The sequence below is a fragment of the Amblyomma maculatum genome, chromosome 5 (assembly GCF_055883805.1).
Source record: "Amblyomma maculatum isolate TAMU_Amacu chromosome 5, ASM5588380v1, whole genome shotgun sequence".
Lineage (NCBI taxonomy): Eukaryota > Metazoa > Arthropoda > Arachnida > Ixodida > Ixodidae > Amblyomma > Amblyomma maculatum.
In genome coordinates, this window is record NC_139348.1 from 157392970 (window position 1) to 157419853 (window position 26884).

The 26884-nt window shown below is 43.9% G+C and overlaps 1 protein-coding gene across 5 annotated transcripts in view; it reads right to left on the reverse strand.

Annotated features, from left to right (window-relative positions):
- LOC146190084 (prominin-1-like) overlaps positions 1-26884 on the reverse strand; it is a 63673-nt gene that overhangs the window by 7491 nt on the left and 29298 nt on the right. For 3 of the 5 annotated variants that reach the window (XM_084604823.1, XM_084604822.1, XM_084604824.1), the window contains 10 exons: positions 23173-23233; positions 19617-20407; positions 18690-18770; positions 16648-16725; positions 14424-14489; positions 9492-9629; positions 7740-7829; positions 5472-5608; positions 4087-4140; positions 3345-3416 (listed from right to left, as the gene is read on the reverse strand). In XM_084604823.1, the coding sequence (XP_084460949.1) occupies positions 3345-3416; positions 4087-4140; positions 5472-5608; positions 7740-7829; positions 9492-9629; positions 14424-14489; positions 16648-16725; positions 18690-18770; positions 19617-20407; positions 23173-23233 (1568 nt within the window). The remainder of the gene's footprint in view (positions 1-3344; positions 3417-4086; positions 4141-5471; positions 5609-7739; positions 7830-9491; positions 9630-14423; positions 14490-16647; positions 16726-18689; positions 18771-19616; positions 20408-23172; positions 23234-26884) is intronic. The other 2 variants (XM_084604826.1, XM_084604825.1) reach the window with 2 other exon arrangements.

The window sequence follows — 26884 nt, forward strand, 5'->3', positions numbered from 1 at the left end:
TACTACAGCAGCAGAGTAATAGTTTTGTTGCACATGGCTTCTAAAACACTGAAAAGGGCAATAAAGCTCTAAATTTACGGGCAGAGTTTCTTTTTTTGCAAAAACAAATCCCATGCAAATAGGCTTTGTAAATTTCAGCTTTTTTGAAGTTACTATGCATGCCTTTAACACTCTGTACAACCATGAATGCATCGTACCGCACACCAGGCTAAGATTGGAACTGCGAACAAGTGGCGTCCCCACGCTTCTAACTCTTGCAAACCCAGTGTCTGCGCAAGGAAGGATCCAACGCTATGCGTGCAACAGCCATAATGGGGCGCACCCGCGCAAGTTCTGCGTTCCCTTGCAGCAACATGCCATTTATCAAGTACGGGCACCAGCACCGCAATGTGCATTTAGTAGCATGCCATTAATCAATGTCGTTAGGCTTCACGCACTTCACATCAAAGCCACAGAAGGTGGTTCGAATCTAGTCGCAGTTAATCATGAAATGTTTAACCTCAATACCAGTTTACCACCATGCAATAACTTCGCAATGAAATGAACATTGCATCTGGTTTCGCAAAGCCCTCTGATGAGCACGGAAAAGCAGGCAGGAGGAAGGCCATCCCATTACTATGTCTGTCGCTGCCACGTTTGAAATCAAATATAACATCATATTACCTGCGAAAATTGGTTATAGTTAATGCATAGAAAACAACAATGGCTTTAGTTGCCACATTCCCTTTTAAGATGCCAAATTTAGAAGTATGCGCAGGAATATATGCAGCTTGAAACAGGTGAACGTAAATCATGTGCCCTTTACTTACACAAAAGGGTGGTGGTGCTACCTACACAAGTGCCATCTCAAAATGCAAAAGCTTTACCAGAAAAGCAAGAAATCTGCATGCTATTGCTCACACCTCAAGCCAACAGACCAATGGCAGTCTCTCTTAAATCTCTAGCAATCTTAGTCATCCCAAAGCACAGTCACCCAGCAGCAGAAAAAACAAATGCAGCTGCTGCAATTTGCTTAGCACCCTTGTGGTTTTAGTTTAACTGCGAAGTCTTTGCCAAAACTATGCGAGCCACTCAAAACATTTTTGACACAACCCCCTACCCTTACCCCTGCAGGGCTCCTCAATGACAATAGACATTGGAGACTGCAAAAGGTGGAGAGGAAGGTTGTATTCTTCTTTTACTCTTCACAGGCCCTGTGCACACAAGAAGCAGGGCCACAATACATTAGGACTGTCCTGGTCATTAGCAAAGCGACTTGTACATTTTTGGCAATGACCCCACTTACTGCAAATGAAAATGCGAGATGAGCTCTATAAAAAAGAGCAATCAATGGCAAAGGCAACAACACTGAAGACACACAGTTCAAACAAAGAGACACAAAGTCACAACACAAACTGGCAGCTGCTCACTGCCCTGTGCCAAAAAAGAAGGAAAAACCCAAGCACAGATGACCCCTGGCATTACATGACCCGACAGAGAATACAGAAGGGATTTGCAGCAGGACCATATGCAGTCTAACAAGAGTCTCAGATCAAAAGCCCAATGCCATTCATTCAAATGGGACACAGTTAAACCTCAATGTAGCGAACCTCCATGTAGCAAATTCCTCGATATTACAAAGTTTTTCAAACCCCCAACGCCGCCCCCATTGAAGTGCGTCTATTTAAAAACTGCTGACTCCCGGGCGTTGGTAGTGGGAATAAGCATAGCGCGCCGGCTGGTTGCCCTAGAGCAACGGTGGTGGGCGAGTGGGAACATTCTTGAAAGCGGAGGCGCCTTCACGCTCCGCGACGGCATGCTCTCACCCAGACTGATTTCTCCACCACCCCGTTTCCCCACACCTTCGTAGATGCGTTGCGCGAGCCGCGGCAGAGGTAGAGGCTGCCGTCGCAGTCTCGCCCCGTGCTCTTAGCGAGATTGCGAAACTTTTCATCACTTTTATAACTTAGAATAATTCTGATTTACTGTAAACATTTTCAAGGTGGTTTCCCTTACAATGAATTCTTAATCTGGTTTTCGCTATGCACGATTCTTTAGGGTCTTCATGCGAAAACTGCATATAATGAAAACCTGGATGTAACGAAAAATCGCGTACATTTTATAAAAGTTCGTTATAACCAGGTTTGACCGTATATGCTTTTCTACTGGCGCTACAGTCTTCAACCGATATTGTGCGACAGTCTTCAACCTGGCTCCCATGTGGCTGCACTGGCAGTGGCGCCTGAATGCAGAGCTGAATCGGTAACATCAACGAGATTAGGAATTTGAAGCTCAGGTGGGCAGGGATGATGGTGAAGCCAAAAATATATGTCCACGTTGTCCCCATCACGCACATAATGCTCATTCCGCACATAACGCTCAATTCCACAACAATTGAAGGCTTTCCCTCTGAATGGTCTATGAAATGTTGCAGAGGGTCCTCTGCATGCAACATGACAAATTTCGATGATGCAAAACTTCAATCCAACAAAGTAAATTCCAGATTTTACTGACTTTGTTATACTGAGGTTTAAATTTATTAGAGATTTCCGAATATCCAAAAATTACTGAATACACTGATTCTGCAAATTGAAAGCAGTTTCCCTGTATTGCATGCTTCACTGCAACACTTGAACGTGTGGGCTCTGCAGTTAAGCATCCTCAAGATGCGACAGGGTCGTTTTGTGAAGAGGGCCTACCCGACAGTAAGTGCGCAATGAAGAAACCAGGAAAATAAACATCATTCTTGCTGGAGGCAGGAGTGGAGGCAGGTTGGACGTCCAGAAGAATGGCCAGATCTTCGGCAGAAACCAATACTAACTTTCATATGCAGATGACCGAGAGCTGTAATGATCCCTTTCTGTTTTATGAAGAGAACTGTACGCTGAATTTTGTTTTCCTGCATCAATGCGCAGCAATAGAACAAGACAGCTGCATACCCATCAAGGCAAACCATAGCAATGGCACAGGTACGCTCACTGTGCTGCAATAGAGGAGGCCGTACGAGTATCCACTAGTAGCCGTCACCAGCCAGTGGTGGTAATGATTCACTGTGTAGCTTACAAGGATACAATAAGAAACATACAGATATGTGACTTTTCTTCCCTCTCACAGGAGAGGGTCCAAGACAGCGCACAGTGGCAAGATGTACGACAGCATAACTTCATAGCAGACAGACAACCGCCAAGAGATCCCAGAAAGAAGAGAGCAACGAATGCAAAGCAGCAGAGCCAACTCGGACAGAGAGATAGACGGATGGACAGAGAGAGAACACCAGACAGGACCGAACAGAAGCAGGACGAAAGGAAGCCCTCGCCAAATAGAGAGAGAAAGAGTGGGACAAGGAGAGTGACGTAATCACAAACCCACGCTGGTAGGGGTGGTTATCGAAGCCCTTATTGTCCTGGCCGTTTTGCTGGGGGGGCGCCTTTTTCAGCCTGCAAACAGAGGTGCCGCGAGGTGGGGGGAGGAGGAGAAGAAGAAGACCCTTCTGAGCATGCAGCATGCAAATCAGGAAAAAAAAAATTAAATGAAAAGAAAATGATGCCAGACAAGTTCTTCGCTGCGAGGAGTGGGCACCAACTACCTCTCACAGGTGCTACAGCACCATCTCACCACACATAACAGAGCGTGGCATCTCTCGACTCGTGTCTGCTGATGCTTCTTATTACAGCTAATACATCCATGCTCCTAAACCTATTCTAACTAGCCCATATGTCATGCCTAAGACGTGCTGGACAGAGCTAAGAAGGGGCACTCCACCACCTAGCCAAAACTGGGACAAAACAAGAGAAACAAGAGAAACAATATTAAAAATGCACTGACATGCTTCTGAACTACTAAGGTGACCTGGTCGAGACAAGTATAGTACTAGTAGATGGTGGCAATACAATAATGTTTAATGCAATAATAATAACTGGTCATGATTAAAAAAGTGGGGTAACTGTCTCCCCCGGGCAGACCTGCAAAAGCATGACGATCTCGAGTGCGAGACAGACAGTATAATATTAAGCTTTGAGGAAAACTGGAGCAATAGGTTAGTGCAAAGCAAGCCAGTCAGAAATATTTCAAGCAGTGGTAAAACGAAGACGCTGTCGCGCAGCTTACCGTGCCAGCGGAATGGTGTCACTGTCCATGTAGCTTCCTCCAGATACATGATCCCTGAAAGCACGATAAAAAAAAAGCGAATTAAATTTCCAGAACAATGCAGCCGCTGCGATCTAACGATCCACCACAGTCAGCCAGCATTTGCACACACAAGCACAAATATGGTAGAACCTCTGCGATACGAACCTGGTTAGTACAAATTTCATGACCAAACGATTTCATAAAATTCCCTGGCCGGAGTGCACTGCATACAATGCGCAGAGTTTAGAATGTTGTGAACACTCTCCCGCGCTGCTATGAATGATGCAAACACGTGATCTACAAGCTCAACTTTGAGCACTACGCATTGACCTCGCATCGCTGACTTCGTGATTGCTAGCCACGCTATGCACCGCGAGCAGTTCTCGGCAGCGGGAGTCACAGTCCGCACATCATTGACTCTCCTATCGCTGGTTACGCTATATGCACGGAGAGCAATTTGCAGTGCTGTGCTGCACATGTCGCGAAAAGCTTCTGGAACTGAACAGCATGCACATTGCCAACATAGAGATCATCTGTCACGCTGAATACGCTGCGAGTGGAGAGCTATGGCCGCGCGGCACTAAATAAGTCTCCAAGGCTGTAAGCCGATATGCGTGGATGCCTTCTCCATGCTTCTTCATACTCATTTTTGTTTGTTTGACTGATTCAAATTTTTTTCCGACCGCATGGGATTCTAATGTACTCTGCTACGTAATGTTCTCCACAGAAAGGTGGCTAAAACGCCTCTCCGGTACCGCCAACTTGCCAGGGTATTGGCACCTAAAAATTTTAGACAGGAAAGCAAACTCTCAGCCTTCATGCTTTTGTATGAAGTCAACGCGAGTTGCAAGGTTTCGAAAAGCCTACAGGGTCACTCGAGAGGTTTTAAGGGTAATAATGGCATTGAATTTCGAACAATTATGATAACATGGCAATAACATACACAAAGCCGAAGCGCAAGAAAACGAACACATTTGATGTCACACAACTTCATTAAAAAAAAATTGCTGAATATAATATTTTTAGTCTCGATAAAGAGCAGTACATTTGAGCCACAAAACTATATGCAGACTTCAGACTATGCCAAATGTTTAAGGCATCTAAGCAATTTACGTGATGTGTGCAATGTAATGACGCGGACACAAAGGTTGCCAACGAAATCGCTCAATTACCATAACCTACTTCCCACTGAAATTTACTTTCCATGACACGCTGAAAACTGCCAAGCATTCATTTGATTCACTGCAAAGCATGTTGTAAAAAAGGTTGTGTTTCCAGTTATTCAGATGCATTCACAGCAATTTCACGGCAAGACACATTGCATAAGAAAAAAAGAACAGAACAGTCAACCCAGAGACACTCACGAGTCCACGGGGCTCAGTGGGTCCAAGTACAATGTTGCCGGATCCACCCGGGCATACAGTGAAGCCAGGCAAAGGGCGAACATGACTGCCGGAATGCCGACCACTAGGAAGGCAGCGACGCTGAACCAGTAGCCATTCTGGAAAGCCAAGCATACACAAATCCACCGTCAAAGTCGCTCACAAAGAGCAAGGTGAGCGAGTGTCACTGTCCCAGTGAAGTATCCTGCCCAAGCTCGTGTACCCCTGCAAAATGTTTGTTATACTGATATATTGTAATAATAAAATAGTCAGAAATAAAAGGCAACAAATGCGCCATTCAATGAAAATGTTATAGTAACTTCAAAAAGGGCTCTCAAGTGGGCCAGACAGTCATCACATGGTAACACAATGAGCACTTTTTCGACTTAATTTAAAGACATCTGCAATTTTCTATTGGCGACTGTGGCACGTTTCCTAGAACAGAAGTTTCGATGTCGTCCACTTTCTTGTGGACAGCTTTAGCCACTTGGTGACAGCGTGCGATAAAACTGCAAAGTTTGCCAATCGAAGCCACAACAGAATAAGACACAGCTTCATCCGCCTAGTCTGTGAGTGATGATTCCGTGTTGGCGCCTCGTCCAGGTCATCATCACAATCTTTTGCTCGCATGCAGGTGATGTCTTCGTCGGTGACTTCGGCTGACGTTAAAGCTTCGCTGTCACATTCGATGTAGTCAGCAAACGTTGCTGATGGGTCTATGCACTATTTCTCGCTCACCTCGTTCCACAAGGCATTACTATCATCCAGTATGTCATCGCTGACATCAATTTGTTCTGAGCGATGCAGCGCGTTTGCACCTTCACCGTCGTCTTCCTGAGCCAATTTAGCAAGGCCTGCTTTCCACCAGCAGTTGATGGTAGACTCATTAACTTTCCACCACGCTCCGTGGGTGTCAACTGTTGTGAGAATCCCAAGCCGCTAAGTGCTTTCAAAATTCTGCTTTTACACCTTTTAAGATTCCTTGGTCGAGGGGTTGGAGCAAAGCCATGTTGTTGGGGGGGCCAGAGCTCTAGATTTACATTTGTGAGACGCATGTTCACGATGTGTGCGGAGAAGCTATCCAAAACGAGGAGTATTTTCTTCCCATCTCTCATCCGGTCATCTAGCTTGACAATCCAGTTAGAAAACAACTCTCGCATCATCCAAGCTCACTTGTTCACCCTTATTCACATGCCAAGGACACGCCTTCAAACAGCGAGGGCTGGCGTATTTCTCTGCGACTATAGGGCTTTAGTTTTTTCGTTCCCAATGCATTGTAGCAAAACAGGACGGATACTTGGTAGTCAAGCTACTACGCTCACTCGACAAAAGTTTTGTCTAAACCTTCAGAGTTGCATAGTCAAACAATGTATGCAGGCAGATCCTTCTATAGTTAGATCAAGTTTTCTATTCAACTTTTTATCACAAAACCTTGTAATTTTGACCTCCATCAATCTAGAAATTCGATTTAAGGCTGTCACCAAACTCCTGCCAAACGCCCATGCAAGTTGATGGCGCCAGAAGCTCGTTTTGTTGAGATGCACTGCAACTGACATAGGTTAATACGGCCAGGCAATCAGAGTGGCACAGTGTCGACGTATGACATACTCGACAAACAGCTGTCCAAATACTCATATTGGACTGCATATTATTACATTACTTTGGCAGCAATGAAGGGGGATGTAGTGAGCCTGTTCTCAGGGTCGAACGTCGCAACATCTTCATAACATGGCGGTCACAAATATACACGCTTACTTAAATTGAGAAACTTTGTAGCATCAAGGATTTCACAACATGAAAGTTGCATCTAGGTTAAAGTACAACAAAAACTTAAATTCAATCTTCAAGGGACCAGGGAGAATGTATAATCAATGACCTCCAAAATTACTAACAAAAATCAGTTGAATAAAGGCACATTTATTTGGTGAAAGACTCAGCAATCGTCACCTGCTTTTGAGATAATAGCACTACAATGACCATTTCACACATTTTTACCGATAATTTACTATGTGTAAAATGCCGGGAACATGGAAGAACCACTGCTACAAAATAGTAAGAAAACCGCGCCAGACCTATCGCATCTGAATTAACGAGCATCTGATGCCCTAGACTTGACTAGGCATTAGACGTGACTGCGCCAACAGTTTGAATTTTCCAGACTTTTGAATTATGCATTTCTACTGTACAAGAGTTGGCGAGAGTCACTACAGACTAGTCAGGACTAGGCAGCAAAAGAAATGACGCCCTCACCAAGGGCAGGAGAATGTCGTCACAGACAGAGCCTACGGCAGCACTGTAGACTGCATACAGAGCCTTGCAGTCGCCCACCTTTTCTTCCACCTGAAATGCAAGAAAAATTATTAGCTGTGACATATGGCTAATGCCAGCTGGTCCTGCCAATACAGTTGCAAGAAGCGCCTCTTTCACGGCGTCCCCAACTTCGAGTTCAAACAATGAGAACGAAAGGTTTGCAGTGTTTACTAGAGCTGGGATGCCTCGAGGGTTCAAGACTGGCTTGCTGCATCTTTAATCGCACCTCGAATTATATGAGGGTTCATGTTACATGCAGATTTTTACAGTACCTTTACAACACTCCAGTAGACCCTTTCTTTTACCCCTTTTAATCTCTTGTTGCTAACCTAGGATTAGAATGGTGCCTGCTACAGCAGCTGTCTTTTATCTGCAAGAAGAGAAGAGCCCAGAAGGCTTACCGAAAGTTGCTGCCACATCTAGACCATCACCACTCGGTTTTGTTAGCAAAATGCGGTTATGCTGCAGACTTTGTTGGGAGTAAAAGCTGAGGTTACATTCCACAGGATTAGTGTAAACAAATGTTTTCAAAGTTTCACAGTGCACCTACCATGCCAACACTTTGCAAAGAAATAAAGAAGCCCAGAAAATAACAGAAGAAATTTGAAACATCATTTTATGTATTAAAACCCTAGTGAGTCTTTGCTTTCCCTAGTCCTCCGTTTTATTTGCGCCATTCCGTTTTTTAATACCAACCCGCCCAAAATCCTATGTTGCTACAGATCACCTTAAAGCAGCCGACACTGGTGCTAGTATATTGTATGTGTGCTCGGGAGTGGCTGGCAGTATCGGATCGAACAGAACATTAACAGTGGGCAACTGCTTTAAACGAGGGTGTGACAAAATATGCAGCATCATTTCAAGATCACCTTGCCACTTTTTGAAACATCACAATAAATGTGTGCTGTGAGGCTGGCCATACTGCCTCCCACAGGTGCTTGCTTAGAATTGTACAAGCTTCCAGTGAAGTTAACGCTCACTACAGTAGAAATTCGATGATGCAAATCTGCTTTTAGGGCAATACTAACAGTCTGTCACACCAATACGGATGATACAAAGTTCCCCCCTGCCACAAACAAATACGTGCAAATGCATTCCTCACGCTTCTGCACACAGATGCTGCTCATTTTGGATGATATGAAATAACGAATACAAATTTTTCCATGACTCATTGAGATGCATCTCACTGAAATTATAGTGAAATACAGTTGCTCAGTTAAGACTACCCAGCCAATGCGACATGGAATACAATTCTCAAATGACATGATTAATGAACAAAACCGAACCATGCATCATAGACAGACGATGGTGCAGCCGACACCACCACCCGCCTTTGGCCCCCGCAAAGTGCTCCCAACGTTTGTAGGTATTGGTCAACAAATTGACTTCAAAACAAGTCGTCCTCTTGACTTGCAGCCTTTGCTAACAAAACAAAGTGGTAGACTCCAAATTACAAATCAGTCTATGATCCTAGCCCAAGAAAGTATAGCAATGAATCTTTATTGAAAAAAAAAAAAAAAAAAAAAGACTGCTCTGTGAAAGTCCACATTTTATTCCCAAGCTGCAGTTAAAAAGGTGCTAGACAGGTGTTCCCCACATACCGGACTGTGTCATAGAGTTATGTTAGGCTTTGTGGTGTGTCAAGGTGAATGGCAATCATAAGCCAGACCAGGTAGACGAAAACTGGCATACCCCTTTTCTGGTGTGGTTCAGGTATTCCGTAACCAGATCAAGGAACTTGTTCTTGTATGTCTTCGCTGTCTCCACAGTTTTTTTGACGTCCTCCTGCAGCTGTTTTCTGGCTTTGCTGACTATTTCAGCTGCATACTCCTGAAGCAGAAAAACAAAGTGATTAATTATGTAACTGATTCCTGCTGCAACAGTGTCGGCTACGAGTCTTGCTGTAACGGAGAGTTCTAAAGACTAACGTTTGAGCACCCAACCTTCTCTGCAGTCCGTGAGAATCTACTCACAAAGGCACTTTGGCATTTCACGTCCATCAAGCTGCCTCTACACCAGGTGCAACCAAAGACGCCAACTTCTGTTCTGCAGCTGCCATTACAGTCACCGACGCTCAGAAAGGTACGATGGTACCACAAACTAGAACCTTGCAGCTGCACATCTGCAGGCAAGACCAGTATTGTCGGCTGCCTTTGACCGACACGGCTAGATGCAAGGTAAGAGGACTGCCAGGAATTCAGGAACATAAAATGTATGCTTCCACAGCAATACCCTCCTTCCCATTGCACTTTCAGAGTAGGATCTTTGATCAGCCGTGTACGGCTGAGGAAATGCAATTGCCAATGCATGCCTTGAAATGAACCGTTTTCATGACCTTTTTTTTTTCTTTTTTGCATTAATAGCATCACCTATCACCAATAAATCAAGGTTTGGTAATTTTATGAGGTTTAGCATCACAAAGAGGCTCGGGCTACGTGAGACACCATATTCGAGGGCTCAGAATAACTCTGACCACCTGGGGCTCTTTAACATGCCCTCATACTCACAGTACGCAGGCATCTTACATTTTGCCTCCATCGAGGCATGGTCTCCACAGTCGGGATCAAACGAGAGTCACACAGGTGAGTGCATGAGCACCCTAAGCGCTGAGCCACCATGGCGGGGCAAAAATTACAGGACTGCACTTAGCTTCACTTAACCGCTTAATGGCAAAAGCCTTTCCTCCTCCTTTTTTTCCTCAATCTTGCGCGTTTGTGCATGGTTGTAATTTCATTACTTTCTTTTCTTTGGCTTCGTCGTCAGAACCTACTGTGATGTCCTTACCAGGGAAATTATGTTGATGTCAAAACCTATTGCGACGTCTCGCTGACAAATCTCACAAACGCGACATATTCACCATGAGCCTAGAAAGGCTTTCGCCTTATTAAAACAAGGGTGAACTGCTCAACACTGCTTCACATATGAACTTGATGTTGCCATCAGGACCAGGCTGACACACCTCACTTCCTCACTTCACGAAACATCGACCATGGCTCACACTACTGATCCCGGATATATTACATATGACAGATACAAATAATTCAATATTTAAAAATATTATGGGGAACACTTAAGCTGTGCCTTTAAGGGTATGACGCAATAGCGTAGGCTACCAGCCCACATATAACTGTTCGCTCTAGCCAAGCCGTACGAACGTGCCTGCATCACGTAGGAATAATGCAAATGCATGGTTCCCGGAAGGCTGTTTCTAATGTCACCCTCCCAAATGAACAGAGAGGCTAGAGCTCCTGCCAAACGTAATGCCATGCAACCCTATGTCCAGTTAGTGGTCGGCCATGTCAGCTGCCATTTACCGCCTGCCAGCACCATGCTCATCATTCTTCGCTTACAACGCTAACACCGCCACCGATGCCAGTGCCAACACCAGCTATCACGTTGAAATGGCATCAGGAGAGCTTCTTTACGAAACAGAAGCAGGAACACACTGCACCCGTGCCAACAATGCACTTCATGCGGATGGTGGCATACCACTTTGGAATAACTTCATGGTTATGCCCACTGTCTGACTATACCCACTGCCTAGCCTTCGGGCAAACTTGCACACCCAAATTTTTTTAGTGCGTAGCACTACTAGCCGCAATCACGAATTTCACCGATGTCTGTCCGAAGCCGCCTACTTTCTCTCTTTTCACGAACTTGAAGTGGAGAAAGAGAAGGTGGCGACGCGCGCATCGTGTGGCTCAGCATTGAGGAGGCGGAGCGGGCGCTCAGCTGCAGCAGAATCCGCTCTCTCTCTCTGTCCATCTGTCTCTCCGTAACTTGAAGAGGAGGAAGGGAGAGTGGAGACGCCTGCATCAAGCGAGTTAACACTGAGGGAGCGGGGCGGCCGAATAGATGCACCTAGTGAGAGAAGGGCGTGTCTGTTGTGGGCGTGGCAGCAGTCACTCGGCAGCGTTGCACATGCGTGTGTTACTGCGGAGTGAACAGTCATGTGTCACTTGCGCGTCCTCAATTTCTGCATCTCTCCCCTCGCATCAGTCACTCCTCAGCCTTCACGGACAGCAGACGCTCACACCGTAGATCTCGGCCCTTAGCTGCTCGCCGCGTCGTGAAGCAGCTTGTGCTCACCTCCGCGCCTTAACTAGGGTGAATAGAATTACCCTACCTTAACTGGCGCTCACCTTCAATCGCGTTTCCCTCTCTCTTCTCTCCCCCTATGATCCCATCCCAGACTTTGGCCGCAGAGCAGCGCATTGTAAAGGGGTACATTGTGCCTGTTTTCGTTCATTTCTGAAGATGGTGTAAGGAAAGCCGAGGACGCGACTGCGCTGCGCGTTTGCTTCGCGTCGCAATGGATAAAGCCGGGCCATCTGGCATTGCGGCGCAGGTTCGCCATGCTCGACGTGTTGAAGTGCAATGGTTAAGAAGGTAGCAGGATCGTGAGTCTACTAATTCTGATATTGCAGCAAGAATCTAGAAGCACGGGATAATGGGCTGCGCGACTGCAAGCGATGAAGAAGTATAGCAGGGATAAGCAGGGATAAGCAGTGCTACGCACCTACTTTGCATTTGATTAACTATGCAAATCAGCCGTAACTTTTTTTTTTGTCTTTTAAGGCATAGCCCTTTGTTCCATAGCCATCTGGGTTGTCCTCAACTTTAGTAGAACTCTCTTGGTTAGCCTCCACGTTTCAGCCCCATAGGTGAGTACAGGTAAGATGCAACTGTTGTATACTTTCCTCTTGAGCGATACCGGTAAGCTGCTAGTCATAACCTGAGAGTGCTTGCCAAATGCGCTTCACCCCAATCTTATTCTTCTTATTTCCTTTTCACGGTCCGGATCTGCGGTTACTACCTGTCCTAAGTAGACATAATCGCCTACTACTTCCAGTACTTCGCTACCTAATGTAAGCTGCTGTTCCTTCCCGAGGCTCTTGAACATTACCTTAGTCTTCTGCATATTGATTTTCAAGCCTACCTTTCTACTTTTCCTGTCTAGATCATCAATCATTATTTGCAGTTCATCCCCCGAGTTGCTTGAAACAACCCAGAGGGCTATGGAACGAAAAATGGTAGGGGTGACATTAGGAGATAGGAAGCGTGCAGAGTGGGTCAGAGAAATAACTCAAGTTACCGACATTCTAGTAGAAATTAAGAAGAAGAAATGGGCATGGGCAGGACATGTAGTGCGAAGAGAGGATAACCGATGGTCGCTTAGGGTAACAAACTGGATTCCAAGAGAAGGAAAGCGTAGCAGGGGGAGGCCGAAAGTTAGGTGGGCGGATGAGGTTAAGAAGTTCGCGGGGGTCAAGTGGATGCAGCTAGCACAGAACCGGGTTAATTGGAGAAATATGGGAGAGGCCTTCGCCCTGCAGTGGGTATAATCAGGCTGATGATGATTAAGGCATAGCCCTGCTCTCACGGCACAAATCTCACCCCCATCACTGTCAAATCAGAATCTGCAAAGTGAACAGGTTTTAAAATTGGATGATGCCAGGTCAGAAGTGTAACTGGGATAGGGAAGTACAGTCCAGACAAATCTGGAAATCACTTTCTTTGTTTTTGTAGCGAAAGCTACACTATTCTAGGTCTTCAAGCCATCGGCGTGGCACCGTGTTACTGTGGCACCGTGGAAGATTAAAAAGAAGGAAAAGGAGAAGAAAAATAAGAAGGAGAAAAAGCAGAAGCGTAGAAGAAGAAGAAGAAGAAGGGAACAAGTACAAAACGAAGAATTAAAGAAGGAGGAAGAGAAGAGAAAGGCTAAGAAGACATAACTCAGTAGTCGGCAGAGGTGAATGACAACAGCGAGTTGCTAGGACAGAAGGTTCGTTCGAATGTTGTGACGGCGGTGTGCCCTGGAGTTTGAGGTAGAGACGATGTCATACCATTGGAAGTCTTCTACACCCGAATGAGAATGGTCAACGATGAGCGGCAAGGAGTGCTCATATGTGAAGTGATTCCCCTATGGCATAAATAAAGCTGAAACCATAGAGTAAACTACTATGTGCAAAAGCCTCGTCTTTACTTTCAAGCTGAACCTAAGCAATACCATGCAGATTGCTTTCACATAACTCCAGGTTTACCCATAAGCTAAACCACAACTACAGCTAATTTTTTTCAGCCTGGGGCGAGTATGGGTGCTGTCACCCATGTTGGTGCCACAAAGGAAAGAAGCAGGCACACATACTCTCGCTTGGATATGCACCGCCAATGCACACGTTGATGGACATTACAAAGTAATATAGGTTCAGTTGATATGTGGCTGTTATATTTCCAATTTCATAAATTTTGAACAGTACAACCACATAAATGCTTTTTATGCATTGAAAGCTAAACTGTAACATAGTGCATTACAGTTTTATGTTTTTTTTTATTCTACGCTGTCCTTTCTTTCTCCCTGTCCCTTACCTCTCTCATTTCCTCTTGCTTTCTCTTATTCCTGCCACCCTAGTTCAGGTGCTTCAGAAATTGAGATAGTAAATACTGGGGTAGAAAATACCTTTTTACTTTGTTTTGTTATTATTTTAATAAATACCCACTGCTACTACTAAAAACTATGTGCCGAGCACCCATCTACGCTACTCCATTGCTGGCTTTTACAATCTTGCAACATACCTCTACACATGCCGACCCTCAGATCAGCTGCAGTAAACGAGTACTCACATTTAAGGACTTGCCATCAATATTGAGGAGGCGCTCCACTTTACCAATTGAAGGCACCAGCGTTTCCTTCAGGGGAAAGAAGCGTGAATGCCTCGGAGTGAGTTCTTCACACTCGTTCCAGCACACAGTAAAAGCAGAACAAGAGTAATAATGCATTTTGATATATTGTTAAAGTGAAAAACAATCGTTCTACCCTGTATGATGCCTAGTTTATCACGATTGGTACAGACTACAGAAATACAAACAGTAGGGGTGCGCGAATGTTCAAAATTTCAAATACGGAATGAATATGTTTGTTATTCGTTTAGTGTATCTGAAAAAAAATTGTTATTCGAAATTTTCCTTCACTGAAAGTTTTTGAATTCACCTCAGCTTCGCTGCACCACGCGCTTCATGGCAATGCTTGACTGCGTCGATTGTGCAGTGAATCGTCCTTAAAACGTGACAGGGTTGTCTTGTGAGGAGGGCCTTCCCAACAGTGTGCACAAAGCAGAGCACTTGACCAAACCAGTATTAAAAAAAAAATAAATAAAAAAAAGACATCCTCATTTTTATTTTGTCTCAAATGTAGACAACAATCGTGCAGGCGTTCATAAGATATATAATTACTGTGATGCACACAGTTTTATTCTGCTGTCACACAGGCATTTCGAAGGCCCTCGAACCAATTTTCTATTGACTCGAAGGCCTTCGAACGCTGCCACACGGGTGTTTTCAATGACCATTGAGTCGATAGTCTATCGAGTCAACGGAACAGCTCGGAACTCTATCGAGATCTCGAAGGCCTTCGAACGTCGCGCAAGGTCACTAGCATTAACCAAAGGGGCGCCACACACACTCTCGTGCACAGTGCGTTTAAGATACAAAAACATGAACAAGTGTTATTATTTTATATCTTTAATTTACATGGTAAAACATTAGTGTGCATAATAAGCATAATAATTTTAAAATAGCACTGCTTTTTTTTAAGGCGCATTATATTTGTACTCTCTACCACTGTAACCTGCGCCACCGAGAAAAGCAAGCATAATAAAAAGCACAGCCTTATGAACGTCGATGCGTAAAAAAAAAGACAACCAAAGTGTCCTTTAATAACAACTTAAAAAGTTACTAAATAAAGGTAACAGTTATATTTTGTTTTGCATTTATAAAAAGATATTAGTTCTTTAAGCAACACCGAAAGCAACGATAGTGGCGCCACAAAAGTTTGGCGCCAAGCACCAGAACTATTTCAATAGTCTTCGAGTTTTGCCATGTAGCAGCGGCACAAATCCGAAATCGTGAAGGCTATAGACTCAATCGCCTTTGAAAATGACCGTGTGGCAAGGGTATTAGGCAGACTTTTCAGTCTCATTCAATAATTCGAGCTTTTGGTTAATTTAGACATTTTTTTTATCCCTTGACAGTGAATTAATGAACTGTCTGTATTCAGCTGAGATATGATATCTCCACCCAGTTTTATGCAATTCCATTCTATATATAAAAAAAAAAAACGATACATGGAAATCTGTAAAAACTTCATAGCGGATTTTTCAGTGGGTGTATGCTTTTGTGCAATTTCAGTTAAATTTTATTTGCAAACACCATTTGAAATTCAAAATAAACAAGATGAACAATACTTATTTTAAATTTTCCATTCTTTTGTCACTGATAAGATACTAAATATTCAATGCATTGAGTTGAAGGCATTTTTTCCTCATATTCATATTCGAAATTTTCAATATTTGCACACACCTACAGCCTTCATTTCACATCACAGATGTGCATCAAATCCTCAAAATATTGCATAAAAAGCCTTCATTGCTTCACATATAAAAACCAAAGTCTAGCTGCCAGCCGTAAAATCCACAGAGGCCCTGATGGACGATTCCCCACTGTAAAAGTCAGTCCTAAAGGCAATGCAACCTTGAATTTCTGTTGTCACAAGGCTACACTGGCAGGCGATGGAGCGGTTTTAAACTTTGCTGCTCATTTATTCTTTGTGCAAGGGCACCTATATGTTGTTTTATCACTCTCAGACACACAAAAATTCTAACAAGTAAATAATTTTAACCATGCAACAAAGACAATTTTCAAAATAAATTGGTAGGTTTTTCTCTCTATAACGTTGCAACCACTAGTAACGAATCCAAGAGGCCAAGTTACTACACACAGGTTTGAGCTCGAAGTTGTTTCTATCTGTCGACTCTGCGGCATGCAACATATCTGGTGTCCACTGCCTTACCTTTTGTGTCTCAAGGTCGTTGACAAAATTCTTGAGAATCTTCAGTTCATCAGTCACATTGTTCAGGATCTTCGTCACCTTCAGTGCACACGAAGAAGAGTAGAATCAGTGTGCAAACAAACGTGTGTGAACTACGGAGGTCAAGCCATGTACACATAGCCTTCAGGCATGCTGCAGTTTGCTCCGACACAGACAGCAACCTACTGTGCCACGCTAATTAAAGCAAATACCCAGGAGCAGAGGCGGCAATCATCAAAGCTGCAATTTCACAACTATCGCCATCGTCATCATCAGCCGGACTATACCCATTGTAGGGCCGCCTTTCCCATATCCCTCCAACTAACCCAGTCCTGTGCCAGTTGGATCCTATAACCCCAAAAACCTACCCACCAATTTTTCTGCTCCCCCCTGCTATGCTTTTCTTCTCTTAGAACCCACTCTGTCACCCTTAAGGACCCCTAGTTATCCTCCCTTCGCACTAAATGACTTGCCCATGCAGACTTATTTTTGATTTTTTATAGAACATTATTTTTGATTTTGAAGTGTGCCATTCTCTTAATATCCTCAACTGAAGCTAAACTCTCTTCGTTAGCCTCCACGTTTCTGCCCCATAAGTGAGTACCGGTAAGATACAGCTGCTATATATACTTTCCTCTTAACGGATACCAGTAATCTGCGGTTAATGATCTGACAGTACCTTTAAGTGCACTCCAACCCAACCTGATTCAGCCACTGCGTGTCCTAAGTAGACGTATTCCCTTACCTCTTCCAGCACTTCGCAACCCATCACAAACTGCTGTTCCTTTCAGAGGCTGTTGAACATTACTTTAGCCTTCTACATATTGAGATTTAAGTGATATTTAGGCCTAGCATTCTGCTCTGCTCTACCCATCATTAGTCATCCTTTGCAATTCGTATCCTCAGTTACTTACCAAGGCATTGTCACCAGCAAATCGCAGATTAATGAGATATTCCTCATCAGCCCTTATTCCTAACTGCTCCCATTCCAAGTCTCTGCATACTTCCTCTAAGCAAGCCGTGAACAGTACTGGGGGAGATCATGTCTGTGTGCCTAACACCTTTCTTTATTAGAATTTTGTTACTTTCTTTATAGAGAACTATGGTTGCTGTGCAGTCACTATATAGATATCTTCCAGTACTTTCACATACGGCTCACCTATACACCCCGATTTCGCAACGCCTACATGACTGCCGAGGTTTCAATCGAGTCAAATGCTTTCTCATAATTGATGCCATGTATAAGGACTGGTTATATTCCAAGCATTCTGCTATTACTTGGTTAATAGTATGGATATGATCAACGATAGAGTACCCTTTTCGAAAATCTGCTTGATCCTTTGGTTGATTCAAAGTCTAAGGTTTGCCTGATTGTACTAGCAATTACTTTAGTAAAATACTTAGCACACAAATGATAGTAAGCTGGTTAGACTGCAACTTCTAAAGTCCTCAGCATCCCGTTTCTTTGCAACTATCAGAGAAGGCACAGATGACGAGTACTACTAGCTTAGGACATTAATGAAGCTTTTTAGCCCACGATGCTTGGCATTTATAGCTAAAAACTGATGATCAGCCATATTCAGGCACCTTCTTATAAAACATTTTGCACATTAATGCTGCTGTTGCAAGCAAGGAATCCTGCACACTAGGCCAGGTGGAATAGTATGCAGTGCAATTAAACCGTTAAGCATGCGTGAAATGCTGTCTGCTCAGCTGTCTAAGAGTGGAATGTGGGTACAATGCTATATGGTCAGCCTGAAGCTTGAGGCAACTAACCCCTCCTAGAAGCAGCTACATACAATACTACCTACTGCGTCACTCACCGCATTCCATCGTGGGCATCGATGCAATAAAAGCTGAACAGTGCAAATGAAAAACTGATTCCATTACCCGGGCAGAGTTTGTTCTTTTTCTTGTACATTATATCATTTCTGCTTCCCTTGATTCATGAATGCATGCTGCTAAAGAACAGCATTAAAGAACTGCACAAGTGTCCAAACAAGGAAACAAAACTAAAAGCTCACATCTGGAGACTTGTCAGACTTGAAGCTTTCCATCTTCGTTAAGACCTCCATCAAGTTAAACTTGAGGTGGCTTTCGTTGACCTAAGGAGAATTGACGGGAATGTAAATTACTCATCTTGGTGCTACAAAACGAGTAACTGAGTTAGTGAGCGATGCGAGTGACTATGACAGCACCAAATGTGAGGAGGCTGAATTCCCACCGCATCACACCATGAGGGAAGCTGAGGAAGACTTCATTATTTTCGTGCACTTCTGTGCCGACATTCCCGACTGTGCTGTACGCAGTAAAGCACCGAAAGGAACTACTGAAAATTTTTTTCATGCAAAGTCTTTACCTCGAAAGCAGACACCCCTGGCAGTGGTTTCCACCAAATTTATGACATGAGTGGCTTCAGAAATCTTCTGAAGCTCAGTCTGTTAAATCAGGCCTTTTGATAATTCGGGCATTCTTTTTCAGTTCCTTGATGTCCAAAATAATGAGTTTTTACTACACTGGGTGAGTGGATATTGAAAACTAACATGCAATTTCAAAACAGGGCTCTAAAATCTACCAGTATTAGTTGGCTGAGCACTGTAACGAAATTAGACGTCGTGGGTTTAGATCCTAATGGTGGTTTATGATTGCATTTTCTTCATTCTAATCGAACATCTTCCAGTCATGAAATGAGTCCACTAGTATTCTATTGAGCAGCGCCACAAATTTTAAAGAAGAACATAAAACATTCCCCTTATGTTTTCCATGGTTTCATGGTGTCCATGTCACGTCCATAATGAGTTCAATGTTAGAAGCAGCGTTGGAGAAGTTGAAACCCACAAGAATAGCAGTGACCAGTGCTAAATGGGTGAAAAACTGATAGCTTCCATGCTAGTGCAGAAATTCAATTCTGAGAAAAAAAAAAATCTGAACAGAGATTTCCGGCTACTCACCTTAGTCTTCAAATCTTCAAGGTCTCGTGTGTTCATGCTGATGCCTTTCAGCTCTTCAATCTTGTCGTCGATGTCCTTCTCAACAATGCTGTCAATGTTGATACTATCAACCATATTGTCGAACTCCTCGATGCCCTCGTCAATGTCTATGTGTGCCACATCCCCCTTGCCCCACAGCCACTCGACCGAATCCCTCGCTGCCTGCTCTCCGGCTGCCTGGTGCGTCAGGTTCATCACCAGGTCCTTGCCAAGCAGCTGGAAAAGGCTGTACGACTTGTTGTGGCACTCGCCAAAGCGGCCAAGGACCTCCTCCAAAGTATCCCCAGTCAGATTGAAAGGCAGAGCATTCGAATTTGCACGGTAGGCCGCGCCAACCAGTGACTTCGACTCTGGGCTGCTGGGGTTTCGGGCCACATCGCAGACTCCACGTTGCCCCAGGATGCCCACTGTGAGGATCACCGTCGACAACACCATGGGGATGAAGAATGCCAGGATGAAGATGACGGCACCAGTCGTGAGACAGCTCCCTCCAGTCTTTCGGTTGCAGGACCCCTCACGCGATCCGCAGCCTCCCCACGTCAGACCCAGAGTGTAGCATGCAAGTATGACAGCAAGTACACATGCTACAGCGAGGGTGCCATAGCCGTAGTACGTGATGTATGGGCCGACCTCTTCAAAGCGGCTCTGGATGGGGCTGACATCGAGATCACCATTGCCAATGAGCTGAAGGTTGAACTTGCTGCTCATGTCTTTGAGTGTTTTCTCGACGTCGTTCAATTTGGCACGAATTTCTGCAGCACAAAGAAAAGAATGAAGGAATAGAGGGAGTGGTGTTGGGAGGGCTTTGTCACATTCTCATCTAGTGCCTTACTTATGGTCAATAAATGGCAACCCTCGGTTAACAAAAACGCATAACACTCTGCCACGCATAACATAAGCCATGCAATTAAAAAATGTAAGGCACACAGTCTCTTAGTCTTGCATGTCGAAAGAAATTCGCACAAGAAGAGCAAATGAGTTTCTCAGGGTCTCTACCTGTTACAAGGCACAGCTATTAGTTTCAACACAGTGGGCAGAGTGTTCTCGAGTAATTACAGGTTCTGCAGCCCTCAGTCAGCAACTCAAATGTTCAGAATAGCTAAAAATGTTGAAGTGATAACTATATGCAATAAAAATAGAAAAAAGCCCACATTTAACTACTCACGACACTTACTGTTCTAGACACTGAAGCATTAGAGGGAAGAAAGTCTTACAAAAAAGAATTTAACAATGAAGTCATAAATATGAAATCTTTAGAGAATGTCGACACCTTTGTGGCACCTCCAAACTTTTCAGCCAAACAAGTTTTTTCCTGAGCTTTTCAGGAATTGTGCTGCAGAGAAGTTTCTAAAATGCATGGCACTTATTTATACTGACAGCGAGGAATACAGTAAGGGTAAAATGATCAATCTGCCTGTCGTACGAGACGAGGTACGTGATTTTTAAATTGAAAAACAGGAGGAAAGGGGTTGCTATGACGATGATTTCAAACCTTACTGCATTCCCAGAGGCTAAAAATCAGTGCCTTCACGGTATTTTCACAAATTCTCTGCAGCAAAATTTTTGCAAAAGCTCCTGAAAAGAGACTTGCACAACCATAACGTATTATACAAAAGCACAAGGATTTGTTCTGCATGAAACCAAATGGCACTTTGGAATCTTAGCTGAAAAATACGGACTCTCTGAATACTTTATATTTGTGACTTGCGTAATGAAACTCTTTTAAGAGAATCTTCTTTAATAATTTGCTAGTTCTTGATAAACAGTTTTTGAAGTATTTCAATTTTCACAAAACAAGAACAAAAGATAAAACCCTAAACTCTCCGACTGTGATAGGTTAAAACTTCCAGTCTCATTCCCCATTAAGAGCAACCAAAAATCAGGCCCTTCCAGAGTAGCAGCTCTCAACTTGAAACTGGCCGGTATATGACACTGACCATGAAAAGTATGCAAGGCACCAGAGCACTTCAGATTGTGAGGGCTCGCCTAATGCTTAATATTAAGGGAGAAAAAAATACGAACAATAGCTTTTCGCACACATCGCTGTGCCTGGATTTTGCAATGACATCAACAAGTGGAATAATTCTAGCCACGGTTAATATATTTTATGCAGTTTAACTATAGGTGGCCAAGAGTAGGTTAGGCGTCTTTCCGCCATTATGAGAAAGTTATTGCTTCCAAGAAAAAAATTCAGAAAGTACATTTATGAAAATTTAGGCTTTGTTTACAAATTATTTTCTCCGCAAATGAAACCGCACCTTCTTGAAATTTTCCGAACTAATAGGCATGTGTGCAATAACCCCGGCCACCAACTTTATATCTTATAAATCAAGGGGAAGCATAAGAAATCTTATGCCAAATATTTGCATTTTCGACTTTATGAGTTTTTTTTTTTTTAATCAATTATAAAGAAGCCCCATTCCTAATTTTGCTCAAAACTCTTCCAACAATGCTCAAGGCGGGAGAAAGAAAGGATATGAGAAGACATATTGCATTATTTTGTTCTTTGTCAAGTTACAAGAGCTTAAACTTTTCCCTTTTCCAGGCACCTGTAGCGTGACAATATTAATGTCAGGATAAAAATAATAGCACTGAAAATATTAAGTACTATGTGCACAATATATCCAAAAACAAAATAAAAATATCAAATAATTAGGGAGTTTTATCTCTCATGGAATCGCCCTGGAGCACTGGTAAATGCGTACCCCTGCCAACAGTTCGGCATTATGACCCTGGCACACTGCTCTCTGCACACATCCTTTGTGCCATTGCTGGCGGAACCTATGGAAGCTTTGTGCGCCTGGATGGGTCTAAATAATCTGTTGTAATCAAAGAAATGTTTTTTCGTGTTAATGCACTGCTATGTTTGAAATATGCCTCAATGAACTGCTAAACACTAGGTGCCTTAAAACACCACATACTGCATTTTAATAGGAAAGTGCAACTGAAAACTACATCCCACTGTATAGTAAGACAAGGCACGCTACACCTTTTTAGCTCTAGCTGCATTGCCAAGAAAAGCAGCCACAGAGCATAGTTTCCCTACCTATATAGACTATGTTATGACCTACGAGTACAAGCGACCCTAGGGGAAAAAGTTTCTCAATCTTCAGGCTCAGGAAGTCGTCGTGTTCGAACAGTTCGGAGTAGCACCACTCTGCAGCAGTTAAACAATGCTCCATGGGAACGCATCCTGCAAGCTCGTCCCACCAGGCCTCAAAGCATCCCCACTTGCACAGCAAGCGGGGACACTCACTCGTCACGCTACCTGAGAATCGGGCATCTTCCGATTACCCAGTTTACTGTGGGGTTATTGTTGCTGCAGCAATTAATGCCTTTTGTGCCAGCACGTGTTGTTCCTTTGCTACCAAGAGCACTGCGCGGTGTGGCCAGCTTGCACTTGGCAGCGCTTATGACAATGGGGTGGGGTAGGCAGTTTGAACTGTCAGCCACGAATAAACGGGGGGAAAAAATAATTCCACACCCATGGGCATCTACAACAACAATTATCACTCACTGTCTGTGGCAGTCTTCACTTTGTCCATGATCTCGGTTTTCCTCTTTTCTGTGTCCAACGCCTGTGGGGAGAGAAAAATAAAAATACAGAATAAGAGAAAGTGTCCAGTTTACCTGACAGCCAGCAATATGATTAAAGCAGTTAAAGTACGTACTTGCAGGTCAGTACCTACTGCTATATTTGCCACCGACCTTTAGAACCATATATTAACACTTTCCTGCCCATGGGAAAAGTGGTAGCTTTTGGGTGGTGCATCTAATATTACTTTGCAGTTGTCTGAACCGGAAGTATAGTAATAAATGTTGGAGGAGGAATTTCTTTTTTTAACGGTACTATTCTCACCGAACGTATTTACCCATAATGCAATGAAAAAAAAAATTCCAACTAGAAAGAAGAAAGTTATAAAAATATCAATGTTCTATTTCACACAGGTGACACACACAAAAAAAGAAAAAATATACAATTTTTGAAGCAAGGACCTGTGCTTATCAATAAATAACATGTTATGTACAGAATATTTGGAGTTGCGCGAGAAAATTAAACCCCAGTGAAAATTGCACCAGCGGGCAGAGCAATGCAGAGGTGGTCGCTTAGTGCACAACAAGACTGTTCGCGACCATTGGCAAGTAATGGCTCCTGAAAAACATTGACACCCCGCAACTGTAAGAACACACAATATCTTTAGATCAGCATGCAGCAGCAATGAAACATTTCATAGAAAAAATCGACACTAGCACTGGCGCTTGGGGTCGTTTCGACACTGTTGCACTCTTCATGCTGAAATCTGACAAAAGCTGTTTTCTGTGTCACTGCTTCTGTCAGTAATCAAAAATTTGTCTTTAGATATGCAAGACTCACAAGAAAAACACTTTCTGTGGAGCTGTGGTGTGTGGTGCCGCCACCATGTTGTAAATAACACATACATGTCACCTGACCTAGCTCGGGGTGGGGGGGGGGGGGGGGGGGGGGGGGTAAATATTACCATGCGGCGAAACAGAGATTAATTTCTCTGCTTTCCATTGAATGGTTGTGGCAGCCAAGGAGTGCCTTCTTGAAAGCGGAAAAAATTTGAATGGTTTTACCGTCGTTAGACTCAATTCGTAAAATCATGGGCATAAAAATTAGCACATCTATACCAAGAAGCTAGGTTTAACTGATTCTGTGGAAAAATACGTACAGTTGTGCCTCGTTAATATGGACACTTTGGCTTCCGACCAAAACTGTCCATAATATGAGTCGTCCATGATAACGAGTCATGAATAAAAACAAAAAGTATTTTATTGAGAAAAAAATTGTAAGTAAAGACTGCTTTTGTAATTAAATTTGTAATTAAAAACAGCCGAGCTGTCGATGCTACCCCCTTTTCCATGAATCCGTCAACTCGAAATGCCATGTTTCTTCTTAAACCTTGTCAGCCATCCTCTTGAGCAGCTAAAGTCAGTAATGCCTAGACAGAGCGTAGAATAATTTTTCTCAGTAAACATCACCCTGTTTTACTGAACAAAACATTCCATAAGTCATCACAGCTAAAACCTATCAAGACAGGGGTGAAGGAACGGTACATACCAATAATGTTGCCAAGGCAGCGAGCCTTCTCTTGAAGTATTTAGTCGCTTATGACAGCACCATTTGCGCACATTCCCGAACCACAATAACAAGGCTGACTCCATTTCTTCGAACTGTGCTGGGCGCTACCAGACTGCGGCTGATGCTGCGATGCTGATGTTGAGCCATTTATCAGAGTCCTGTAGTTTCGATGCTACCATCGACCTGGCGAGGCTGAGGCCTGGTTTAACTTGGGAGAGCCCCTCACGGCTTGAATTGACCGAGTTGGCTTTTGCCGCTTGTATTCACAGATTTCCCCCTTCACGCCTACGTTCAGCTCCGTTCTTTTGCGTTTAACCAAAACCATGTCAAAAGTCGCATTAAAGTTGAGGGTAACAGGCTCCCGATTCTTTGCACTTTTTTTGCCTAGTTAACCTTTCTGGCTTACCGCTTTGCTGATTCTCTCTTTTCTGCCTTGTACTTTTTCTGTAAGAAACCGAGAGTCAAGTTGGCAGGCTGCTATGCAGAGGGCTATCGAACAGCCCCTTCCTGGCACCGTTTTATGTGTTTCTATGAAACAAACACTGCAAGCTCAAGTACTGTTTAGAACGATGGCTAGCCGACTACGAAGAGCTCAAACCTTGTCAAGGCTGCATCGTTGACTCAAAGTGAAGCTGACATGCGGACCGCCTGGGGTGCAAAATGTGGCAGTTCGGCAGTGCAACAGTGACGAAAACGAGGGGCATGAAAGGGAAGAGCGTCTAAGACGGGACGCCCGGTCCCGGTTGCGTGCTCATCGCCTTTCTTTTGTCGCTCTACTTCATGAGTGTGTCTTTACTCTGACCGAAAAGCGTTAAAGGTTTCATGGAACACACATTGTGATCTGGGAAAGAAAAACTTCAGTTCCTGCTGCCGCTTTAGGTGCTTGTCTTTCTTCCTGCTATTTCTTTCTTAGGCTTTTACCAGCCTCTCTGTTCTCGTTCAGCAGAATTTATTGCAACCACATGTTGCTGTTTTCCCGACTGCAGCCTCTCTTTGCGGCGCTTCTGCACCCAGACATCTCCCGATTACCTCCTTTCAGGGTCTTTATTACTTAGCTGACCCTCGGTTTGCTGTGTACGTTCCTTTCCGCTCTTGCACTCCCCCCCACCCCCCCTTTTTAAAATGACGACATGCCCGCTTTGGTTCTTTCCAACTCCACAGGACTCGTTCAGGCATTCAGCCGTATCGGCTGTTGCGTAGGTTTGCAGCCTGCGCGCCTCCTCTGCTTTTTTCAAACGCCGTCCATATTAACGAGACAAAAATACATGGACCCAAGTGGGCTGTGTGCATTCTTCCCCTGTCCATTGTCCAGGCAGCGAGTTTCCATATTAACGAGGCATAAATACATTGAAAAAGTTTTGCCCCCAGAAAAACGGTCCATAATTCGGGTCGTCCATATTAATGGGGGTCATATTAATGGGGCACGACTATTTACTAATGCTTTGAAGGGTCCCTAAAAGGACACTGCATCTTCCTCTGAAAAATTCACACAGGTGATCAATGCAACCAATGTGGAGAGAAATGTGTTAGCAAAGGGAACCTTGATTTTGTGAGCAAGTGGACGTCCGAAGTTCATTCCCACCTTGGTGCTGTGGTTCAAATCCCTCGCCTGTTCCCTGCTCAAGGATTGTGTGGGTGGGGCTCCACACTTATCTTTGTACTACCATAATTTTTGGTGTATAAGAGTTTTGTTTTACAAAATTTGGCAGTGCGTCCTATACAATGGCGCATCTTATGTGCATGTGCATTTTTTGTTATTTTGTGCAACGTTCATAGGTGAACTTTATTATGAAGCGGTGGCAGTAGCGACTTCTATTAAAACTGCTACAGTCGCTTCACACGCACCTAGAGCATTAGCATTATGCCAAAGACGGCGACATTCACGCCCCTTGCCCTGTCCGCACCACCAAGACAAGCAGGACCAAGCAGAGTCATTTTTACGGTTATGATTTACAACACTGTTTAGTGGCCTGCATATGTGTTTCCCACTTCCTGCGTATGCTTTGCCATGTGTGTCAGAGCGTCCAAGCGCAGCCACAATCAATGCAGTGGTACGAGCACGAAAAGGATGCCTCAGCGCTGCCGTGAAAAATTTGCCCGTTTTTTTTGACAGAACATCCAAAGA